The following is a 24488-nucleotide window of genomic DNA, read 5'->3' as shown; positions in this document are numbered from 1 at the left end:
CTCATGGCAATTCTCTACTGCTAACCCTTAGCCAAGATTAACATGTGTATGTGTGGCCCCACAAATGGAGATGGCTAGGCCTCCAGCATCAGGGGTAAGGACCGTGCTAATTGTGGGAAAGGGGACAAACAGGAAGATCACTGGTCAGCTCCGTGCAGGGCTGGCCTTTGGCTCCCTAGGAATGAGAAGCAAGGCTAGCAGATTGCGACCGAGGTTCTGGGTGTTAGCGACTCCCACTGCTGGAGGTCGTATGACATATCCTTCCTTCCCATGGCCCAGACAGCTTTCCACCTGGGAAACACCAGGAAACAAACCACCTTCATGGTGCAAATGGGGTACACAGCACTCCCAGGAAAGCTCCCTCCACAGACATCAAAATATACCTGTAGGTCCCAACCCTAGCAGGCTCATGGTGAAAGGACACCCACACCAGCCAGCTTCTAGGGCTCTTACCTGACTGGAACACATATCTGGCCAAGCCCTGCATTAGCTCTGCTGGCCACGTTGGGGGCGCAGACTCCCCTGTTTCTCTCTTCAGACGAAATGTCAACTCAAAGCCAAAACCACTAGGTCCATCTGTTCCTGTGAATCTGGAAGGAATAAAAAGCAAATGTTTTTAGTTTAACTACCTTAGGGAAAACACTGTTTTGTTGCCTAATTAAAGTTCTCCTTTCTTGGTGGCCTCAGCATCCAAACCCCCTAATTGGAAGAATCTCAGGGAATAAGCCTTGAGGGGAGGGAGGACTCTGAAAGGGGGTAAGGAATCAGAACGCTAGCCTTGCCCTCTAGCTACCATACACGTGTATGACCTCATCCTGGCCAATCGAATTCGCTTTCTGGTACTCTGAATTACAAGTTCCAGATTTGGCTCTGGAATATTCCTTTCTGTATGACTGAGGCTCCAATACTGAAAATTGTCCTTATTCACATTCTTTATTCCTACAAGCTATGAATAAGCACCTACTTAGATTGCTAAGAATATATGTCCTACTGTATGCCCTAGGAGGATGAGATCCTTCTCCACTCCCACCTCCACCTTGCCCCATGATGGGACAATCCTTGGGTTGAGCTGGCTGGCCTCCAAATTCAGCATTTGAGGACGGGTCTCAAAGCAGACTCCAAATACTGGGAGGGCCTGTGATCTTTCTGAACCCTAGCACCCCGTGTGCACTCTCCAATCACTGGCACCCGGAGGGAGCAGTCTGCCCTCCCCTCCTGGCCCCAAATGGCCCAGAGTGATGACGGTCATACACATCAGAGGAAGATGAGGCAGGTGAGCAGTTCCTGTTTGGAAACGCTCAGGAGCCCAAATCTCCAGAGAACTCCATGCAATGGGCTTCTGCCAGAGAGGGAAATGATGTAGATTAGAGAGGAAGGCTGGTTGGTGGTGGCACCTCCTGGGGTGAAGGAAACATCCAGGGAGGGGCAGCTGAGAGGTATAGGAGGCCTGCCAGCCCGGAAAGGGTTAAAAGTTAAAATATGTTCGTGATATAATTTTCAGTAATTATATCTTGTACAAACATGAGCCACAATGATTATACACATGTAAACTCCTGAGCATACAAATTCAAGCTATAAAATAAGATGACAGCCAACACCTTCTTGGAGCCAAGCTACTAGAACAGGCGGTCAGAGAGGAGAATGCTGAAGGTCAGGACGAGGTGGTCAGTGCCCAACCTTGGGATTCCACGTGACATCATTTCTCCATCATCATCATTATTGCCTCCAAGGGGCCAGGCCAGGAGACTGGACATAAAGAGGTTCCAACGAGTCAGAAGCTCTGACACCAAGGCCAGCCCTGCTTGTGTACATGGGTGGGTCCAGCCCACCTGCACCTGCTGCAGTGAGATCACCTCTGATAAGCTAAGTTCTCTAAAGTTTCTCTAAATTTTAGCATCTAAAGGACTGAAAAGGAAGCCTTATAATACCATAGAATACTTAGACATCATTTTCTTTTTTAAAAAATTAATTTATTTAATTGGAGGCTAATTACTTTACACTATTGTAAGTTTTTGCCATACATTGTCATGAATCAGCCATGGGTGTACGTGTGTTCCCCATCCTGAACCCCCTCTCCTACCTCCCTCCCCATCCCATCCCTCAGGGTCATCCCAGTGCACCAGCCCCGAGCACCCTGTCTCATGCATTGAACCTGGACTGGCGATCTTTCTCACATATGATAATATACATGTTTCAGTGCTATTCTCTCAAATCATCCCACCCTCGCCTTCTCCCACAGAGTCCAAAAGACTGTTCTATACATCTGTGTCTCTTTTGTGGTCTCGGATATAGGGTCATCATTACCATTTTTCTAAATTCCATAAATATGAGTTAATATACTGTATTGGTGTTTTTCTTTCTGACTTATTTCACTCTGTATAATAGGCTCCAGTTTCATCCACCTCATTAGAACTGATTCAAATGCATTCTTTTAAATGGCTGAGTAATACTCCATTGTGTATATGTACCACAGCTTTCTTATCCATTCATCTGCTGATGGATATCTATGTTGCTTCCATGTCCTGGCTATTGTAAACAGTGCCACAATGAACATTGGGGTACACGTGTCTCTTTCAATTCTAGTTTCCTTGGTGTTTATGCCCAGCAGTGGGATTGCTGGGTCATATGGCAGTTCTATTTCCAGTTTTTTTAAGGCATCTCCACACTGTTCTCCATAGTGGTTGTACTAGTTTGCATTCCCACCAACAGTGTGAGAGGGTTCCCTTTTCTCCACACCCTCTCCAGAATTTATTGTCTGTAGACTTTTTGATAGAAGCCATTCTGACTGGTGTGAGATGGCACCTCATTGTGGTTTTGATTTGCATTTCTCTGATAATGAGTGATGTTGAGCATCTTTTCATGTGTTTGTTAGCCATCTGTATGTCTTCTTTGGAGAAATATCTATTTAGTTCCTTGGCCCATTTTTTGATTGGGTTGTTTATTTTTCTGGAATTGAGCTGCATGAGCCGCTTGTATATTTTTGAGATTAATTCTTTGTCAGTTGCTTCGTTTGCTATTATATTCTTCCGTTCTGAAGGCTGTCTTTTCACCTTGCTTATAGTTTCCTTCATTGTGCAAAAGCTTTTAAGTTTAATTAGGTCCCATTTGTTTATTTTTGCTTTTATTTCCATTATTCTGGGAGGTGGGTCATAGAGGATTCTGCTGTGATTTATGTCAGAGAGTGTTTTGCCTATGTTTTCCTCCAGGAGTTTTACAGTTTCTGGTCTTACATTTAGATCTTTAATTAGATACCATTTTCTTTGAGTATCAATGGGGAGGCAGATTCCACTTGGGGATATACATCTAGAATTTTGGAGACCAGGCTAGAAGACGCTTGGCAGGATACAGTGTAAGCTATTTTCTTTCCTTGCTGAATTGTCTTGGCTGGGAGCAACTCTATGCAGAAAGGCTGAGGGAAGAGTTAAGCAAGCTGAGGCTGTAGGCTTGTGAGGGGGTGTGAAAACTCGGGGTAAAGCAAGACTGACTTGGAGTCAAAACCCTGCAAAGGGAGATGGGTCACTAGGGCAAGGGGAAGATTTTAAGCAGCCACCAATTAGAGGCTGCTTTGTAAAATGTATTAGACCATTACTCCCAGGCTTTCATCCTGGGCCAAGAAAAATACATGATTTCTAACCGCAAAAACTTGAGAAAGAGACTAAGAGAAACACACTCCTCAGACTGTGCAAAGGGGAGAACCCTCCGATGCAGAGAGAGGAGCCACATCCACCCAAGCAGTACCGCCTCTCTACGGAGGGACATGCACATGCACACAGACATGCACACGCACACATGGGTGTGTATGTGCATAAATGCACGTGGACACCATCTGCCTCCACAGGCTGCTTTCTGGGCCAGCTCTGTGGTGGGCAGGCCGGCCCTCACTTGACTGGCTGGGAGGGACAGTCCGGGCCAGATGGTCTCCACCTGCATTTGATTACCACCCACCAGGCTAGCTGGACGCAACCTCTAAACTCTGAAACATGAGTTTGGAATGGCCTAGCCCCGGGATAAACACACAACCTGGGGCCTGTCAGAACGCCTCTTCTTCAAAGCAGATTGCCCAGGCAATAGCCGAATGACAAGGTCATTCAGTCTTTAACGTCCCCTGGAGGGGCCTGGCTTGGTCTGCATTTCCTCACGTGAGGGCTTCTCCAGCCAAAGCAGACTGATCTGACCAGAGGAAGGAGCCCCTCCTGGAGAGCGGCTGTCTCGCGCATCCTCTTGAGAAAGGAACGCATGAGAGGAAACTAGCACATGCTGGAGAAGGTGGGATCTGGGTCAGAGCAAAGAATCCTACTAACACAGAAGGCTGCTAAAACACTGGCTGGTGGTAAAGGCGCCCAGTGGAACTTCTTCCTACAGAGATTCTTAAAGGAAGACATTACAGATCCTCCCCTCCCCAGTCTGGTAGGGAGGGGTGAAGGATTCTAACTGTCTTGTTGTAGAAGGCTGGATGAGATGGCCTCCCAAAATTGCTTCCAGCTCAAGAACATCTGATCCTGCCTACTAAGGCGCCCTAGGGAGAGGCTGGCTTTGTCTCAGCAGTTTGGGGAACCCAGGCAATGGCTGTGCCAGCTTCAAGAGTTACATCAAAGCTGCCAACAGGAAAAACATTTGCCTCCAATCCCAACCACTGGAACCTGCCCAAAGGTCTCCCCCAAAGCACCTGATTAAGAAGGTGCCAATCAGCCTCAGAGAGACCAAAATGACTGCAAACTCCAGGCAGAAGACAAACAGGATCTTGGGAGAGACTTCCTAGAATAAATACAAGACGTGGACAGGCAGAAAAAGCTGACCTAAAAGCTGGCATCTTGTGTTCAACACCATTAGTTACTAGGAAAATTCAAATCAAAACTACAATGAGATACCATTTCACACTCTCTAGGATGGCCAAAATAAAAGATGGACAGTAACAAGTGTTGACGAGGATGTGGAGAAATTGGAACACTCAAAGAACAGCACAGTTGCTTTGGAAAAAACTGTTCAAAAATTTCTTCAAAAATTTAAACATACCATATGATACAATTGTTCCTCTCCAAGGTATATACCCAAGAGAACTGAAAACAGTTTTTACCCAAAAACTTGTACGCTAATATTCATAGTGAAGTGAAGTGAAAGCCACTCAGTTGTGTTCAACTCTTTGTGACCCCATGGACTACACAGTCCACAGAATTCTCCAGGCCAGAATTCTGGAGTGTGTAGCCTTTCCCTTCTCCAGGGGATCTTCCCAACCCAGGGATTGAACCCAGGTCTCCCACATCACAGGCAGATTCTTTACCAGCTGAGCTACCAGGGAAGGCCAATGTTCACAGTAGCATTAGTATTAAAAACCAAAAAGTGGAAGCAATCCAAATGTCAACGTATAAACGGATAACAAAACACAGAATATCCATACAATGCAATATTACTTGGCAATAAAAAGGAATGCTGTACTGATTATCTGCTACAACATGAGTGAACCCTGGAAACATTATGCCAAGTGAATGAAGCCAGATATAAAAGACCACATATCATATGATTCTATTCATATGAAATGTCCAGAACAGACAAATTCACAGAGACAGAACGATTAGTGGTTGCCAGGGGCTGGGGAAGGAGAGAATGGGGAATGACTGCTAATCGGTATAGAGTTTCTTTCTGGAGTGCTGGGAATGTTCTGGAATTAAATAATGGTGACGACTGCACAACCTTGTGAATATACTAAAAAGCACTGAATTGTATACTAAAAAGATGAATCTCATGCTATGTGGATTACATCTTTAAAGAAAGAAAGGTGGCATCTCAGATACACCTCTATGCTAGGGGAGGCAGAGCCAACCATGCCAAATAAGCCAGGCCTTTACCTGGCTCTATCTACACATAACCACTACAATTAACTGAATACCTATTAAGCTGGAGGCCTTGCACTAAGCACTTTCCTGATGCTGTATTATTCCCCAACAACCCTGTGACTCAGCCATTGTTATCCTCATTTAACGAATATATGAGAAAAAGACACTTGAGAGAATTTAAGTAATAGTCTATAAGTCACACAGTAAGCAAGTGATGGACTTCAGACTTGAGGTCTGACTCCAAAGCCCATTTTTTTACTGTAGTGTGACTTCAGGCAAGATACTTAATCTCTCCATGCCTCAGCTTCCTCATCTCTGAAATGAGGATAATAACAGTAACTATTTCAGAGTTGTTAGGAGAATAAAATATTTCAAAACTGCCTGAAACACTGTAAGCATTGTATCACTTACACTAAGTGAAAGAAGAAAGTTACAAAAGACTGTATGCTGTATGAATTCACTTATATGATACAATAAACAATTTATAATATATATTTATATTATGCAAAATATCAAGAATAGGCAAATCTACAGGAACAGAGAGCAAATCAGTGATTGCCTCAGGCTGGGAGACTAAAGACACAGGCAGAGTTGCTGCTAATGGGTGTGGGCTTTCTTGTGAGGTGATATAAAAAAATTATAAAATTAGTTTATGGCGATGGTTATGTAACTCTTGAATATATTCAAAACCACTAAACTGTATACTTTCAGTGAGTGAACTGTATGGTAAGTGAATTTTATCACAATAAAGCTGTTTTTAAAAACTGAGGTGGGGGCGGAAACCCCAAAGACCTAATGGTAAAAAAATTCACAAACCGAGCTATAGATATTTTCCTCTTGAGCAAACAACATCTCACTCATGGTAAGAGAAATGCAACTCAAATACAAATTAAAAAAACAATGATACCATTCTCACTTAGACTGGTACAAATTTTAAAGTATGACATTATATTCCATTGATGAGCCTGTGAGGAAAGAGGTATTTTCATATATTGCTGGTGGGGATACAAATCAGCACAAGTTTTTTGGGGGGAAGGGAGTAACACCTAACAAAATCACCTACTGTTTACTTTTTTTTTGGATGCACCACAGCAGTTTGCCGAGTCTCAGTTCCCTGACCAGGGACTGAACTGGAGCAACGGCAATGAACGCCCAGAGTCCTAACCACTGGATCACCAGGGAACTCCCACATATTGTTTACTTTTTGACTCAGCGATCAAACTCTAAGAGTTTGTGGTCCCAAAATACTAAGTGCCCGTTCATAGGACAGTGGTCCAAAGAGTACAACACAGCTGTAAGAAGGAAAGAAGAAGAGCTCTAAACACTGAGCGGATATTGTTAAGCAAAAACGGCAAAAGAGGACTATACCACGCCACCTTTTGAGAAGGAGAAAAGTGAGTACAGGAAAATGTACCTGTATTTGCTCATTTCTGCAAAAAGCAACACAGGAAGGATAAATCAGAATCTAATAAGATTGGTTACCTACAGGTAGTAGGTGGAAATCAAGTGGAAAGGACTGTGGGGTGGGGGAAGTACGAGTGTGACATCTCTCTGAATATACATTTCTGTATGGTTATCATTTCTGGATCAATGATAACGCTTTCACATACTCAAAATAAACAAGGATGGAGGAAAATGTTAAATGTAATACAAATATAAATTAATGAACTTAACTGTATTTGAAATAATATTACCACACTGAAGAGGGGGAAAAAGTCACCCAAGTACCTTATGCGCACAGTTTGTTGATCATGTGTCCTCAGACTAAAGACAGAAAGAACAGTAAACAAATACTGAACTCTGGTTAGCATGCAGTGTTATGGGTTGGTAATTCTGAAACTACTTTCTCTGTAAATGTATTGTGGATAATGAAAGCCAGGTTACTCTCACTGTAAGAAATGATAAAAAACTGGTAAACATATATCAAAGTTAAAAATATGTAAAAAATGAAGGACAGAACAAGCCTCATGGGTATGATTTTGGAATTGGAGGCATTGGTATAGTATTCAATAATGGAATAAAAGATGTGGGTGTGGGTGTGATACAGATGTATTTCTTAGCTCTCTCCACTGAGTAACACCTCAAAAGCAATGATAACACACAGCACTTAGATCTTGGTTTCTAAATACCATCTGCCATTAAAAAAGACCAGAGCTCACTGGAGAAATGGCTGATTCCAGAGAAATGGCTGATTTCCAGGAAGCACAAAATGACCCTGGAACTTTTTGTTATATCAGAAGGTAAGGAAGGACTTAAAGAATGATGGGAACATTTAAGTCAACAGTAAAGAGAACCCAAACTTAAGGGCTCCCACTGGCCAAACTGAGGACAATCTGAGCATCAAAACAAATGGTATTAACAAATTATAACCTATTAATTAAGACTCTATTGACTCCATACTGATTATAATGGACCTAGTGACACTGGGTCTTTAGATTTGGGACTTACCAGCCTCCATAATTACATGAGTCAATGCCTTATTTTATATATATATATGAGGGGCAGCAGCTTTTCACTCTTGTATTTGGAAAAAGCCTTTTCTGTAAATATACTCAGTGGTATTTATAAGAGTAAAACATTTAGAAACAATCTAAATGTTCTACAAGTAGGGGTATTACCAGTTCTGGTGCACTGTGTGGTGGGACATTACATAGTCATTAAAAACGAGATTTCTTCAAAGCAGGAAGACTAATCTCTGAGTTTTGAGAGGGAAAGGGTTTTCTGCCTCTAACTGCTAAGTAAGTATGTGTTAGTCGCTCAGTCATGTGCAACTCTTTGCAACCCCTGGAATGTAGCCCACCAGACTCCTTTGTCCATGAGAGTCTCTAGGCAAGAATACTGAAGTGGGTAGCCATTCCCTTCTCCAGGGGATCTTCCCATCCAGGGATCGAACCTGGGTCTCCTATATTGCAGGCAGATTCTTTACCATCAGAGCCACCCAGGAAGCCCCAGCTGGTGAGTACTAGGTCCTAGATACTTCCCCAGTGGAGCCTCAGATGAGAATGCAGCCCAGCTGACACTGATAGCAGCTTTGTGAGGCCCTAAAGAGAAATGACATAATGATCTCTGTTCGTTTCCAAGGCAAACCATTCGATATCACGGTAATCCAAGTCTATGCCCCAACCAGTAATGCTGAAGAAGCTGAAGTTGAACGGATCTATGAAGACCTACAAGACCTTTTAGAACTAACACCCACAAAAGATGTCCTTTTCATTATAGGGACTGGAATGCAAAAGTAGGAAGTCAAGAAACACCTGGAGTAACAGGCAAATTTGGCCTTGGAATGCGGAATGAAGCAGGGCAAAGACTACTAGAGTTTTGCCAAGAAAATGCACTGGTCATAGCAAACACCCTCTTCCAACAACACAAGAGAAGATTCTACACATGGACATCACCAGATGGTCAACACTGAAATCAGATTGATTATATTCTTTGCAGCCAAAGATGGAGATGCTCTAATACAGTCAACAAAAACAAGACCAGGAGCTGACTGTGGCTCAGATCATGAACTCCTTATTACCAAATTCAGACTTAAATTGAAGAAAGTAGGGAAAACCGCTAGACCATTTAGGTATGACCTAAATCAAATCCCTTATGACTATCCAGTGGAAGTGAGAAATAGATTTAAGGGCCCAGGTCTGATAGATAAAGTGCCTGATGAACTATGGAATGAGGTTTGTGACACTGTACAGGAGACAGGGATCAAGACCATCCCCATGGAAAAGAAATGCAAAAAAGCAAAATGGCTGTCTGGGGAGGCCTTACAAATAGCTGTGAAAAGAAGAGAAGTGAAAGGAAAGGAGAAAAGGAAAGATATAAGCATCTGAATGCAGAGTTCCAAAGAATAGCAAGAAGAGATAAGAAAGCCTTCCTCAGCGATCAATGCAAAGAAATAGAGGAAAACAACAGAATGGGAAAGACTAGAGATCTCTTCAAGAAAATTAGATACCAAGGGAACATTTCATGCAAAGATGGGCTCAATAAACGACAGAAATGGTCTGGACCTAACAGAAGCAGAAGATATTAAGAAGGGGTGGCAAGAATACACAGAAGAACTGTACAAAAAAGAGCTTCACGACCCAGATAATCACGATGGTGTGATCGCTCATCTAGAGTCAGACATCCTGGAATGTGAAGTCAAGTGGGCCTTAGAAAGCATCACTATGAACAAAGCTAGTGGAGATGATGGAATTCCAGTTGAGCTATTTCAAATCCTGAAAGATGATGCTGTGAAAGTGCTGCACTCAATATGCCAGCAAATTTGGAAAACTCAGCAGTGGCCACAGGACTGGAAAAGGTCAGTTTTTATTCAAATCCCAAAGAAAGGCAATGCCAAAGAATGCTCAAACTACTGCACAATTGCACTCATCTCACATGCTAGTAAAGTAATGCTCAAAATTATCTAAGCCAGGCTTCAACAATATGTGAACCGTGAACTTCCTAACGTTTAAGCTGGTTTTAGAAAAGGCAGAGGAACCAGAGATCAAATTGCCAACATCTGCTGGATCATGGAAAAAGCAAGAGAGTTCCAGAAAACATCTATTTCTGCTTTATTGACTATGCCAAAGCCTTTGACTATGTGGATCACAATAAAGTGTGAAAAATTCAGAGAGAGATGGGAATACCAGACCGCCTAACCTGCCTCTTGAGAAATCTGTTTGCAGGTCAGGAAGCAACAGTTAGAACTCGGCATGGAACAACAGACTGGTTCCAAATAGGAAAAGGAGTATGTCAAGACTGTATATTGTCACCCTGCTTATTTAACTTCTATGCAGAGTCCATCATGAGAAACGCTGGACTGGAAGAAACACAAGCTGGAATCAAGATTGCCGGGAGAAATATCAATAACCTCAGATATGCAGATGACACCACCCTTATGGCAGAAAGTGAAGAGAAACTAAAAAGCCTCTTGATGAAAGTGAAAGAAGAGAGTGAAAAAGTTGGCTTAAAGCTCAACATTCAGAAAACGAAGATCATGGCATCCGGTCCCATCACTTCATGGGAAATAGATGGGGAAACAGTGGAAACAGTGTCAGACTTTGTTTTTGGGGGCTCCCAAATCACTGCAGATGGTGACTGCAGCCATGAAATTAAAAGACGCTTACTCCTTGGAAGAAAAGTTATGACCAACCTAGATAGCATACTCAAAAGCAGAGACATGACTTTGCTGACTAAGGTCCGTCTAGACAAGGCTATGGTTTTTCCAGTGGTCATGTATGGATGTGAGAGTTGGACTGTGCAGAAAGCTGAGCACTGAAGAATTGATGCTTTTGAACTGTGGTGTTGGAGAAGACTCTTGAGAGTCCCTTGGACTGCAAGGAGATCCAACCAGTCCATTCTGAAGGAGATCAACCCTGGGATTTCTTTGGAAGGAATGATGCTAAAGCTGAAGCGCCAGTACTTTGGCCACCTCATGCGAAGAGTTGACTCATTGGAAAAGACTCTGATGCTGGGAGGGATTGGCGTCAGGAGAAGAAGGGGACGACAGAGGATGAGATGGCTGGATGGCATCACTGACTCGATGGACGTGAGTCTGAGTAAACTCTGGGAGATGGTGATGGACAGGGAGGCCAGGCGTGCTGTGATTCATGGGGTCGCAAAGAGTCGGACACAACTAAGCGACTGAACTGAACTGAAAGAGAACACTCAGATAAGCGACTCCTGACCCAGAGGAGATGTGAGACTATGTGTGCTGCTTTGGGCTACTCAATTTGTGGTTATTTGCTATGCAGCAGTAGAAAACCAACACACCCACCTTGCTCTCTGCCCACCAAGGCTGACCTCTGTGGGGCTCCTGAACCTTCTGGCATTCAGTTGGGTTCAGCCAGTGGAAACTCTAACAGGAAATCAGAGGGAGGAGAGAGACCCTTCAATTGAAGGTTACCGCTAAGGTCACACTGAAGAACAACACTTTACACAACTCTCTTCCTCTGGGTCCTCAAATCTCACTCCCTCCTCTGGTCCCTTCAGTGCTAGGAGAGTAGCAGCTGAGCCAATGACTAGCCTTGCGTGACTGCACTCTCTTCTTTACAAACAAACCCTTCCCCAGCCATGCTGCTTTGAAGGTGCCAAACTCTCTCTTGTTGAGACCAGTATAGGGCACCTACCACTCTTCCTTACTCCTGTGCAAGCCTCCACCACAGGACCCTCCTTGCTATTTGGTAGCTGCCTTCCTAGTTCTCCCATTAGGATTGGAGTTGCCCCCTTTTTGCACCACCAGTGACTGACAAAGAAGTGCTCAGTGAAGGCTTGCTGAACAATGGAACAGAATGAGACTGAAATATTTACTAATGAGACTAAATTTGAGAAAAAAGGCAAAGTTTTACATAATTTAGAACACTGGGCAAGGTATAAGGGGGCAAATGACAGCCCAAGGTTATGAGCTGAAGGGCTTAGGCAGAGCAAATCTGCCAGCAGAGCAGGGAGGCTGGGAAGTGAGGATGGGAAACACAAGACAGTCTCAGCCTTGGGCTCCTTCAACACTTTGGAGGTACCAAGGTGAACTTGGGGCAGAAACTGCAAAAAAATTATCCCACTTTATAGTTCTAATAAGATGCTAGAGAAGAGTCCAGTGACGGAGACAAGACACAAAGCCCAGCTCCACCACTTTCCAGCTGACCCTTGGGCAAGTTAATTTCCACGTGCCCTGGAGTTTCCTCACCTGTTAAGCTGGAATAAGACTATTTGCCTCATAGGGCAGCTGGAAGGCTTTTAGTGAGCGGCACAGAGCCCAGCAGTAGCCAGTGCCCATACAGAGAAGCCAGTAGCCAACCTCCCCTTACTTCATGCTCAGCAGAAGCAACCCTGGTCATCACTTCTCCCTGAGAACAGCAGCAGACGCTTCCAGCTTCCCTGCCCTCTAGACTCTGAAGCTTAACCAGCCCCATCCTTCAAGAGGTGCTGGATCTTCCAACTTTGCCCAAGTTCCTGACCTTGGATTCCTCAAACCATGCCCAAGAGTCTTCCTGGCTGCTTCCTTGCTTTGAGTGACAGCCATTACAACAGAATTCAGTAAACAATTACAAACTAAATATTTGCAAAGACTGTTTCCATTTTGAACAGTTCACAAGTACTGATAAATCATGACTTATTTTGAAATTGTGTTTGGTGACTACACAAAGACTAAGTGAGGTAATAAAACTTTGTAAAATTCTTTTCCAATGTCTATATGGTAATATTCTGACATAGCTATGTTTTTTTTAAAAAACATTTCCAGCTATATCATGTTAATTTTGCACAATCTTAAAGAAAGTAAAAAAGAAAGAAAGAAAAAACTGTATCAGTTGAGACTCTGCACCTTATGCAGAGCTGGGACTCTAATAAGGCTAGGGTACAGGGCCACCACCTCTGAGCTTGAACTCTGAGTAGCAGATGCTCTTTCTGCTTCGTGCCATCCAACCAGACTCATGGAATGCACTTGCCTCACTCAAGTAGATGTTTCCTCGGATTCCTTGCTGGGAGTCAACTAGCATGTTCCCACAGCATTCCTCAGGTTTAAAAATGGTAGCTCTCAGGCTGATTCAGCTGAGAACCCAGCTAAACAATCTACCTGACTCCCAACGCTCAGGGTGGTTTAATTCTATCCCCGGCTTTCAGTGAGCAAACAGCCTCCCAGCCTGAGAACTGAATCTAAGAAAAGCACCAAGCCAAGAGCAGCAGACCCTTTCTCTGCAAGATGGCAAAAGCTGAGAGTTCATCCTCCCCTAGTGGAGATCAACTATACCTTCTCCCCTCTACTCCCAACCACCACCAAAGAACCCAAAGGTCAGTCCCCAGAGGGATTCCAAGCCCACTTGGTGTTCTATAGGAATTCTAGGCCAAAGAGGAGCTTGGTGCTTGAGTTACTTGGCATCACTAGGACAGCCCCCACTCTAGGCTTTGGGCTAAAGCAGGATCTATACTAAGATCTTTTTTTTAATTAAGAAAAAAAAAAAAAAACGGTTAGGCCAACAGCAGCAAGATCACAGTCAGATTTAGGAAGCAAGACTCTGTCTGCAGACAGGTGTACAGCCTGGGGCTCCTTGCAAACCCAAAGATCCAGGGCATTCTGCCCAAAGACTTTCTATTCACCCACTTGCCTCCAGGACTCTGGGAAGTCAGACACCCCAGATCGAGACACCTGAAAGAGGGTAATGGGAAGGAACAAATCTTTTCAGCATCTCCATTCCCCAAGAGCAAGGACAGTACTTATTGTGTGTTCTGTACGTGGGCACAAAGTGTCACAGCTGAGCAAATGCTAAACAGTAGTAATATTCCCATTGCCGTCCAAAGAAATAATCAGGCTGAGATATTCAATGACAAATAAGATAAGACAGTATTAAAAAGCAATGAGCTTTCCTCTGTCACTACCAACGTCAGACTCAAATATCTTAAGGGCATTTCCTTGGAATCACTGTACAGATATTTCCTTTTTAGGGAAATAAAACTGTCACTCAGCTCTGTTCTCTTGACTTCACACCAGTGCTGACTTCCTACGTTACTGGAAAAGCTTCCTAAAACCTCTGCCCCATCACATCATCCCTTTGCTCCCCTCATCAACAGATAATAGATAATCTGTTGAATGTCACATCTTTGTCTTGCCTTCAAACTCTCCAACCTCATCTGGCTCCGCTGTGCTCTTCTTACCAAGCCCCAAGTATACTGGCCTTCTTTTTGTTTGAACATGTCAAGGTCCTTACTACCACAGGGCCTCTGAAATAGCAATTTTCACTGCCTACAATCTTCACATAATTGAGTGACCAGAGCATTGTACAACTCCAGGGAGCACAAATTGCACAGAATAATACGAATGGTGCCCCTAGAGTTGCAGGGGGTGGCAACCTGGTTGCTACTTTGTCACTGAGCTCCCAGTTCAAATGCTGTGTCTTCAAGGAAGCCATTACTGATTACCTGGTAAATGTAACCTCTCCACCTACCTCAACCCCAATTTCTACCTGGATATCTCTAGCACATCATCTCTGCCTTATTTTCAACACAGCACTTGCACTACCTAAAACTTTTCAGCAGGTTTTTTTCCTATTAAAATGTAAAATCCATGAGAACAGAAACCCTACCTGTCTTGCTCCTATGATATCCCCAGCATTTAAAATGTAAAGTGCACTAAACACTTCAGGAAACCAATTATGGGCTTATTATACACCAAGTACCATGTCAGGTGCTAGAGGTTCTCCCCTACCCCGATAAAGCAAGGTTCCAGGATTTCTACTGAAATCACACACCTCCTCCTAAAGAAAGGCTCTTGACTCTTATGAAAATTCCCATGGAGCATCAACCCCATTATGAGTACATAGGTCCAAACTGAAGAAATTTCCCTGCATGAGCTAAACGCTCAGACTTGGTGCTGGGCCAGAAGAATTCTTTGCCTCTGCTGTGAGAATGCTTTCCCAATAGCCAAAGAAACCCCAAAGCAAGGTTTTTAAATTTTTCACTTACTCATTCACGCAACAAATATTTGTTGATGTACTGGGGAAACATCAGTGCGTAAAGCAGATGTACGTCCTTACCCTAGGGGAGCTTACATTCTAGTGGGAAGAAGGGCAGACAGACAACAAACAAACCAATTAAATAAAATAAGGTAAATGGCGATAAGTGCTTTAAAAAAATTAAGCAGGAAAGGGTGATAGTATTTCATGGAGGGGGCTCAGGGTTTCCATCCTAAGTAAGGAGGTCAGGTAAGCCCTCACTAAAAGGTGATATTTGAGGAAAGACCTAAGGAGATGAGGGAGTAGGGCATGAAGCTATCTGAGAATAGAGTTTCTAAACATGGGGAGAGCAGGTGCAAAGGCCCTGAGGCAGCAGAGTGCCTGGTTTTGCAAGAACAGAGTGAGGAAGGAGAAGAACAGCAGGGGATGAGGTGGATTAAAGAATCTTGGTGGCAATAGCCTTTGGCTATTACTGAGACAGGAGGTCACTGGATGGCAGGAGGGATATGGTATGAACATTGCCATCAACCACAGAGCTGGGATAGGACTAAGGGCTCTACTGTAGCAAAGCTCCTGTAAAGCTCCAACCTCAAAGGCTCCCTGCTTAGCCACTGCCTTCCTTCTGGGCCTTTTCTCTGTGCAAAACCCGTGGCTATAGGAATGAAAAATTGTCAGACTGGCTCCAGAAGGGCAGCAATCCAGCATGTCTGCAATCTGATATATTGAAAAAGCTAGGTCAGGAAGGAGAAGGGGTTAGGACAAGCCATGGTGTTGTCTGTCAGATTTCACTAAGTTTTTTCCTCAAACCAAACAAGCTTTTCAGAAGCATTTAGGAGTCAAATCCATCACAGTCAGAGAGTGCAGCCAGCCAGCTTGACCCCCTGGGACTGGGAGCCTGGGCCAGGCTCCATTCTCTGCTAGTTACCCTCCATTAGCCCCCTCCACAGGCATGGCTCCTGAGCTCCTCACCTCATGCTGAAAGGCCTGAGATCAGAGTCAGGGAAACTGGTAGCAGAGGCAAGCCTCCAAGTACCTCCAGGCATCACACAGCACTGGAATAACAAAAATAACTCCTTGATTGGCCTTATTGCAGCAAAGCTGGTTCTATGACGGGGACTCAAGAAGCCTGAGTAACGTAGGAGGGAGTAGGAAGGTAAAGGATCTTTAGAGGCCACCAGTTTATACTAACCTGCTAGTTAAGGGCCTGGAGTCTAGTGAACCACATCTCTCTGAGTAACTGCTATGAATCCACATTCTCACTTACAGATGAGCAACTGGCCCAGCCAAGAACAAAGGCCTGGCCTCATTTCTGAGCTTCAGGACTCCTGCTCACAAAGAGCCCCCCTCTAGGCCTCAAGGGACAGACTGCAGAAAAGGAGGCTGCTGCTGCTGCTGCTAAGTCGCTTCAGTCGTGTCCAACTCTGTGTGACCCCATAGACGGCAGCCTACCAGGCTCCCCCATTCCTGGGATCCTCCACGCAAGAATACTGGTGTGGGTTGCCATTTCCTTCTCCAATGCATAAAAGTGAAAAGTGAAAGTGAAGTTGCTTAGTAGTGTCTGACTCCTAGCGACCGCATGGACTGTAGCCGACCAGGCTCCTCTATCCATGGGATTTGCCAGGCAAGAGTACTAAAGTGGGGTGCCATTGCCTTCTCCGAGAAAAGGAGGCAGGGAGGCTCTGTTTGATACCTAAGGTTCTGAGGCTATAACAAGTCCACCTCCCCAAACTTTTCCTGCTCAAGGATGCTTCAGCCAAAAGACTGGAAGTTCCATGAAGACAAGACCAGACCAGGAGTATCCTTTTCATTACTACATACCTCATGCCCACAACTATCCCAGCAATGACTATCTCTGAAATGAGTGAATGGCTGACCCTCCAAGCAAACAAGAGTGGCCAGTGATTAATGCTGGATGAGAACTAAGTGTGCCCACCCATCACCTCATAGACCCAGTGCCAGGAAAGGACAATAGACCATCCTTTCTCCTAGATCCACTGATCAGATCTCGCTGCAACACAAGAGTATTATTATATTATTGATTTGATTCCTATGTATGGCAGAAAGCCTCCAAAGTCCTCAACAGTAGCCCATTTATTTCAGGTAATTACCTGAAAAGGATCTTACCTATTTCTGAGAATCTGTCATCAGTACCTTGGGTGCTGACACCCTAGGGTACTCTGTAAGGTCAGTCTCAGTCTTCTGTATCCACACACCCAGGTGAGGGAGAGACAAGGAGGCTCGTGGTGCTTAATTTCCAGGTGACAATGATCACAGAATCTAACTGCTGATCAACTTCCTAAGGGGCACACAACAAAAAGAACACACACGCTCAAGACTACCACCACCATGCAGGGTGATTTGCATTAAAAAGGTCCCAGCACAGTTGATACATACAGACCTCAGCTCTACTCTTCACTTCTGTGAGAAGTCAAGCAGCAAAATTAACGGATGGAGTTAATGCAACCCGACAATGGATAGGAGCCATCATCCCAAGCAAAAGTGCTGTTTTTAGATATTGGAAGTTTAAGCAGCCATGGCCCAGCTGAATTTAGAAAACAGCGTAAGCCAGGTACTAGGGAAGCCTTGGAAGATGTTAACCTCAAACTGAGAAACTCACACAAGACAGAATCCTTGTATTATCTGGGCATAGCATCATTCACAATGAACTGTTCACAGAAGCCATAATGAGGACAGATGTAGGATCGCAAACAAAAAGTGATAGGATTATGAGCAGTTTCTTTTCTTCCTTCTTTAATTGCAACATTTTTTGGTAAAATGGTTCAACTGAAAAAAAAAAAGTGAATTTGTAACTAAAAAGTGACAACAAACTGAATGGAACAGGAAGGTTTTGGACTTTAAAAGAGTTCTTGATGCTGGTTCAACTAAGAGAGTTTGAGGTCTGGCTGGGGCCTCAAGGAACCTGGTATACTCATTTCTCATCTAAGGTGAGATTAAGTTTGCCAAGGTCTACTGTGGACAAGTTTGTACTCCAGTCTTTGTAGTATCTGTACGGGAGAGCAAATCAATCTTGAACCTTGGGATTGAAGTTGCAGGCTATCAACCTATCCAATACCACAGACTTTGTAAAAAGACACCAGGGAAAAGAAGGTGTCACTAGGGAAAAGAGTGTACAGAACACATGGGCCAGCCCCAGTTAAAAACCAGAGGGATGGAGGAGTCAGATGTGGTGTGCATATGTGTTCAGTTGCTCAGTCATATGTCCAACTCTTTGTGACCCCATGAACTGTAGCCCACCAGGCTCCTCTGTCCATGGGATTCGCCAGGCAAGAACACTGGAGTGGGTTGCCACTCCTCCAGTGGGAACCCTCCTCCAGGGGATCTTCCTGACCCAGGGATCAAACCCCCGTCTCCTGTGGCTCCTGTATTGGCAGGCGGGTTCTTTACCACTCACTAGCACCACCTGGGAAGCCCTCAGATGTAGAGCCAGCCCCTATTCAAGGGAATTAACTCACTTAATGGCTTGAGAAGTGACCAAAAGGAAAATATGCCAGAAGACACTGTCTGCACCCATGATGTGAGAAAAAGGAGTTTGTGGTCAGGGGTAAAATGGGGAAGGAGAGAAGGTGAAGAACAAAATCAAATATATATGACCAGAGAAGAGATACAGGCTTTCCTAGTGGCTCAGATGGTTAAGAATCTGCCTGAAATGCAGGAGACCCAGGTTTGATCCCTGGGTGGGGAAGATCCCCTGGAGAAGGGAATGGCTACTCACTCAGTATTCTTGCCTGGAGAATTCCATGGACAGAGGAGCCTGGTGGGCTACGGTCCATGGGATCACAAAGCGTCAGGCACAACTTAGCGACTAACACATACATAGAGAGAGATACAGATGGCAGATAAGCATATAAAAAGAGGCTCAACGTCATGGGTCATTGAGGAATTACAAACTAAGATACCAATGAGATACCACTACCATCCCTGTTAGAATGGCTAAGATCCAAAAAACTGACAACACCAAATGCTGGAGAGGACACAGAATAAGAGAAATTCTTATTCATTGCTGACAGGAATGCAAAATGGTACAGCCACTCTGGAAGACAGTTTGGTAGTTCCCTGTGAAACTAAACATAGTCTTACCATGTGATCCAGCAATTTTACCCAAATGAGTTGAAAACTTATGTCCACAGAAAACTCACATATGAGTGTTTATGGCAGCTTTATTAAAAATTGCAAAAAACTGGAAGCAGTTAAGATGTCCTTCAATAAGTGAGTGGATAAACTATGGTATATATACACAATGGAATATTGTTCAGCGATAAAAAGAAATAAGCTATCAAGCCACAAAAAGACATGAAGGACCCTTAAATGCATATTGCTTAGTGAAAGAAGTCAATCTGAAGAGGCTATATGCTGTATGAATCCAACTACATGACATTTCAGTTCAGTTCAGTTTAGTCGCTCAGTCGTGTCTGACCCTGCGACCCCATGAACCGCAGCACGCCAGCCCCCCCTGTCCATCACCAACTTCCAGAGTTTACACAAACTCATTTCCATTGAGTCGGTGATGCCATCCAACCATCTCATCCTCTGTCGTCCCCTTCTCCTCCTGCCCTCAATCTTTCCCAGCATCAGGGTCTTTTCAAATGAGTCAGCCCTTAGCATCGGGTGGCCAAAGTATTGGAGTTTCAGCTTCAGCATCAGTCCTTCCAATGAACATCCAAGACTGATCTTCTTTAGGATGGACTGGTTGAATCTCCTTGCATTCCAAGGGACTTTCAAGAGTCTTCTCCAACACTGCAGTTCAAAAGTATCAATTCTTCGGTGCTCAGCTTTCTTCACAGTCCAACTCTCAAAGTCCATACATGACCACTGGAAAAACCATAGCCATGACTAGACGGACGTTTGTTGGCAAAGTAACGTCTCTGATTTTTAATATGCTGTCTAGGTTGGTCATAACTTTCCTTCCAAGGAAGAAGCATCTTTTAATTTCATGGCTGTAATCATCATCTGCAGTGATTCTGGAGCCCAGAAAAATAAAGTCAGCCACTGCTTCCCCATCTATTTGCCATGAAATGATGGGACCAGATGCCATGATCTTAGTTTTCTGAATGTTGAGCTTTAAGCCAACTTTTCCACTCTCCTCTTTCACTTTCATCAAGAGGCTCTTTAGTTCTTCTTCACTTTCTGCCATAAGGGTGGTGTCATCTGCATATCTGAGGTTACTGATATTTCTCCTGGCAATCTTGATTCCAGCTTGTGCTTCTTCCAGCCCAGCGTTTCTCATGATGTACTCTGCATGTAAGTTAAATAAGTAGAGTGACAATATATAGCCTTGATGTACTCCTTTTCCCATTTGGAACCAGTCTATTGTTTCATGTCCAGTTCTAACTGTTGCTTCCTGACCTGCATATAGATTTCTCAAGAGGCAGGTCAGGTGGTCTGTATTCCCATTTCTTTCAGAATTTTCCACAGTTTATTGTGATCCACACAGTCAAAGGCTTTGGCATAGTCAATAAAGCAGAAATAGATGTTTTCTGGAACTCTCTTGCTTTTTCAGAAAAGGTAAAACTAAAGAGGGAAACAATCACTGGTTGTCAGGGGTCTGGGAGGAGGGAAGAAGGGATAGAAAGGCAAAGCACAGGGCATTTGGGGGCAGTGAAACTGTTCTGTATAAGATACTCTAAGGGTAGATACAGGATATATATTTGTCAAAACCCACAGAACTATATAACAAAAAGAATGAACCCTAATGGAAACTAGAGGGCATTAGCTAGTAATAATGTATCCATACTGGATCATCCATTGTAACAAATATGCCACACTAACAAAAGCAATTTAGTAACAGGGAAATTACATGCAGAGGCAAGAAGGGGTATATGAGAACTCTTTGGACTGTTCAATTTTCTTCAAACCTAAAACTGCTTTAAAATATAAAGCCTATTAATTAAAAATAAACATTACAGAGATTAAGATGTTTTAAAAAATGATATGACAGTTTGCATTGAATACAATGACAGAGGAAAATTATATCCTCTGCAGAGTGATAAGACAACTTCATTTCAGACCATCCTTCCCATGTTGACACTACAGACACCTCAGCTAGAAGGTATGAATACTCCTGGCTTTGAAGTGTTCCTCATTTCTACACTCTCTCCCCAGAAAGAATGATCAGATGGTCCACACATTCTATGCAAGATATCCTCTGCGCTACTGGAATGCTGGGCACATCCCTGACCACACAGGAAGCACGACCACGTGAACCTGACATCCAAGTCAGAAGCATCAACTTTGTGTTCTTAAGAGTCCCAAACTCTGCTGGAAACCTACTAAAAATGGTTACAGTAAGGCTGCAGAAGCCTTGACTTAAATTTGACAAAGGATCCTGTCACCCACCCCCTTGCCATTCCCTGGCAGGACTCTTTCATTACAAACTTGCTTCAATACCCAGGTCAACATTTCCCCTGCAAAGCACTTCCTGCTTCCCTAGTCACAACCCATTAATCCAAGATACCATTGAACTGAGGTGCATGATAGTAATAGTGGTCTGAGGAGGACCTCCCACCACACTCCCTGTATGTGGAGGAAGGAAAGGGTGAGGGCTGCTGGAGCCAAACTGCCTGGGTTGATGGCCCAGCTCCAGCATTCCCTTGCTGGGTGGATAAGTTCTCTAACATCTCTGTGCTTCAGTTTCCTTGTAAAATAAGCTTAATAATACCTACCACCCAGAGCTGTTGTGAGGATTCAATGAGTTTATATAAAACACTTAAAAGAGTGCCTTGCACATAGTAGGAGTTACAATTATCATTACATGGTTTAAGATTCTTGAAGCACTGAAGACTACAGGGTGAGGGGAGACAGCCGCAAAGCCTCAGAGTCAGGTAAAGCCAAAAGCTCCTCCCAGCCCTAATTCTCACTGTTGCCTCTTTGCCAGGGACTCCAGGACAGGAGCTAAGTATAACTTTTCATTGATCTCCACCACTACCTAAACACATCACCTTCTGCCTGTTGTTCTTGTTATTTAGTTGCTCAGTTGTGTCCAACTCTTTTGTGACCCCATGGACTGTAGCCCACCAGCCTCCTCTGTCCACGGGATTTCCCAGGCAAGAATATTGGAGTGGGTTGCCATTTCCTTCTCCAGGGGAATCTTCCTGACCCAGGAATGGAATCCATGTCTCCTGCATTGGCAGGGGGATTCTTAACCACTGAGCCACCTGGGGAAGTCCATTCTGCCATCATTGGGATTCTGTGCAGCTCTGCTGTTGGAGTGTGCTGCACAGCCTGGTGCTCTGTGGAGAGCTCAGCAGGCAGGTCAGCAAGCTGCAAAGGGACATGCAGGGATGGGGAGCCCACTCCCAGGGGGCTCAGGTCAGTGAGAAGACCTCTCCACACACATTTTAGGATCAGACAGCAGAACAGAGCTACTGAAAACAGGAAATGTAGTTGACTGGGAGACCCAAGAGGCAGGACAGAGGAACGAATTTAGGAGCCAAAGACCAGAGTCCTGAGTCAGGATCTCTGAGTCAGAATACTGGGCAAGGGAGATGCTGGCAAACCCAGACCCAGAACACGGCAGGTGTGAGGAGGACCAGCATACTTGGGCAAAACTGTGGCATGGAAGATGGGAGTTGAAAAGCACGTGCTAGCAGAGAAGAATGCTGGGACTGCGAGATCTGATCATGTCAAACCCATAAGGGCTTCCGAGTTTCTTCCCCTCTCCCTGCAGGAAGAGGAAACTTTCCAATGCTGACCAACCTGGCACCACACCAGCCTGGCAGTCACCCTAGATTAATCAGGCCTCTCGGACAGTTCAGCCAGTTTGACTCAGCCAGTTCAAGGAATCTCTTCCTAACTGCTGCCTTATTGAAGGACTCCTTGAACTGGAAAATTTAGAAACTTTATACCATGAAGGAAGAGAGAATCCATGTTGCAAATGAAATGCTTTACAGAGGATAAAGCCACATACCCACACAGATCTGCTAAGAACCCCACAATGCCTCAGGTCTTCCGTGGTTACAAAAGAAAAGGAATTCTCAAAGTTTCAAAACTCAAGATGTGGGGCCTGAAATCCAGCCCAGAGCAGTAGTTTCTGCCTCAGGGAGAGCTCTATTCCTACTGCTGGCCCTTCTGCCCATTCCTGGGCCAAGACCAAGGACACCCCACTCTCTCCAGGTAGCCCAGGTCCCCTGCCCTTAGCAGAGAACATCATCATTTCACACAGTCATACTGAAACTAACCACCTCTGAGATGAAAGACAGAGAGAGGAACCAAAGCATCAGCAAGGCCTGCCTTCCACTGAACTTGCAAAGGACTTCCTCAGCCTACTGTGCCCAGCCAGGGAGAGGGCCTGCCATCTGTGGGTGTCTAGAGAGACAATCCAGTTGTCAGCCTCTGGAGAGCCCTGGGAAGAAAGCAAAGGCCAACTAGCAGAGGACCCGCACTCCCAGAACAGGTATGTTATGGCAACGAGCAGGATCTCCACTGGAAACCCCAGGGGATGAAATGGCATGTTAAAAAGTTCCTGCCAACCAAGTTCTGAGAGAGGAAAATGAGCATTTCCCAACTGCAGGGGACCAAGGCCACGCAAAACAACAAGTGGAAAAGTTAATCTGTATCCAGTGTTTTAATAAATAATTCATTCGGTGCAGAGCCCAGATGGGACAAACCCAAAGGGAAGAGAAGGTTCTCCACCAGCCCAGCAGAGGCAGCCATGGGGAGCCAGTTAGCAGCAGCTCCAGGCCCCTGGGGTGAGAGAACACCTCTCCACTCTATGACACATCTGCCAAGAAGCCAGGGTCTGTGGGGCAGAGCCCAGATCAACCGTGGAGGTAGAGTCGCGGTGTGGGCTCTGCCCTCTGGAGCTGCCAGTCTGCAAGCCAACACCACACAAAGGCTGGCTCTGGAATCAGCCCGGCATGAACAGCAGATGACCTGCCCAGTGGAATCCCACCAGGGAAGTCTGCCTGAGATCACAAACACACTCTGAAACTAGCCAGCCTCCTGCGCCTCAGTCAGACCCCCTGTAGCCTGGGTCCTGTTGGGACTGCTGGCAGGGCCAGGGACAGCCAGAAATTCCCACGGAGAGGGGTGCTGAAGCCACTTCTTCCACAGCCCTGCAAAGCCCCACATTCCAGTCCGCAGCTGCCCGGCCACAAAAAGAAGAGCCAGAGCTGCAGGCTTCCGACAGGCATTTGGCAGCTGAAGCTCAGCTGTCTCACACCTCTCAAGCTGGGGGGGTGGAGGGTGGGGGTGGGGGACCAGGACAATCTTGGCCACT

General features: G+C 44.8%; 1 protein-coding gene and 1 long non-coding RNA gene across 5 annotated transcripts in view; one reads left to right on the top strand and one right to left on the bottom strand.

Moving 5' to 3' along the window:
- Positions 1–24488, bottom strand: part of SUFU (SUFU negative regulator of hedgehog signaling) — a 110021-nt gene that overhangs the window by 74060 nt on the left and 11473 nt on the right. For all 4 annotated transcript variants that reach the window (XM_015103389.3, XM_004020324.5, XM_015103390.3 and 1 more), the window contains exon 3: positions 454–590. In XM_015103389.3, coding sequence (XP_014958875.2) covers positions 454–590 — 137 coding nt within the window. The remainder of the gene's footprint in view (positions 1–453; positions 591–24488) is intronic.
- Positions 7100–12986, top strand: LOC132658459 (uncharacterized). Its single transcript, XR_009598132.1, has 2 exons — positions 7100–7225; positions 8913–12986. It is a non-coding gene; the product is annotated as an uncharacterized LOC132658459 (long non-coding RNA).

The sequence above is a fragment of the Ovis aries genome, chromosome 22 (genome assembly GCF_016772045.2).
Source record: "Ovis aries strain OAR_USU_Benz2616 breed Rambouillet chromosome 22, ARS-UI_Ramb_v3.0, whole genome shotgun sequence".
NCBI classification, from domain to species: Eukaryota; Metazoa; Chordata; class Mammalia; order Artiodactyla; family Bovidae; genus Ovis; species Ovis aries.
The sequence above is the reverse complement of the archived record's forward strand: the minus strand, read 5'-3'. Positions and strand labels throughout refer to the sequence as shown.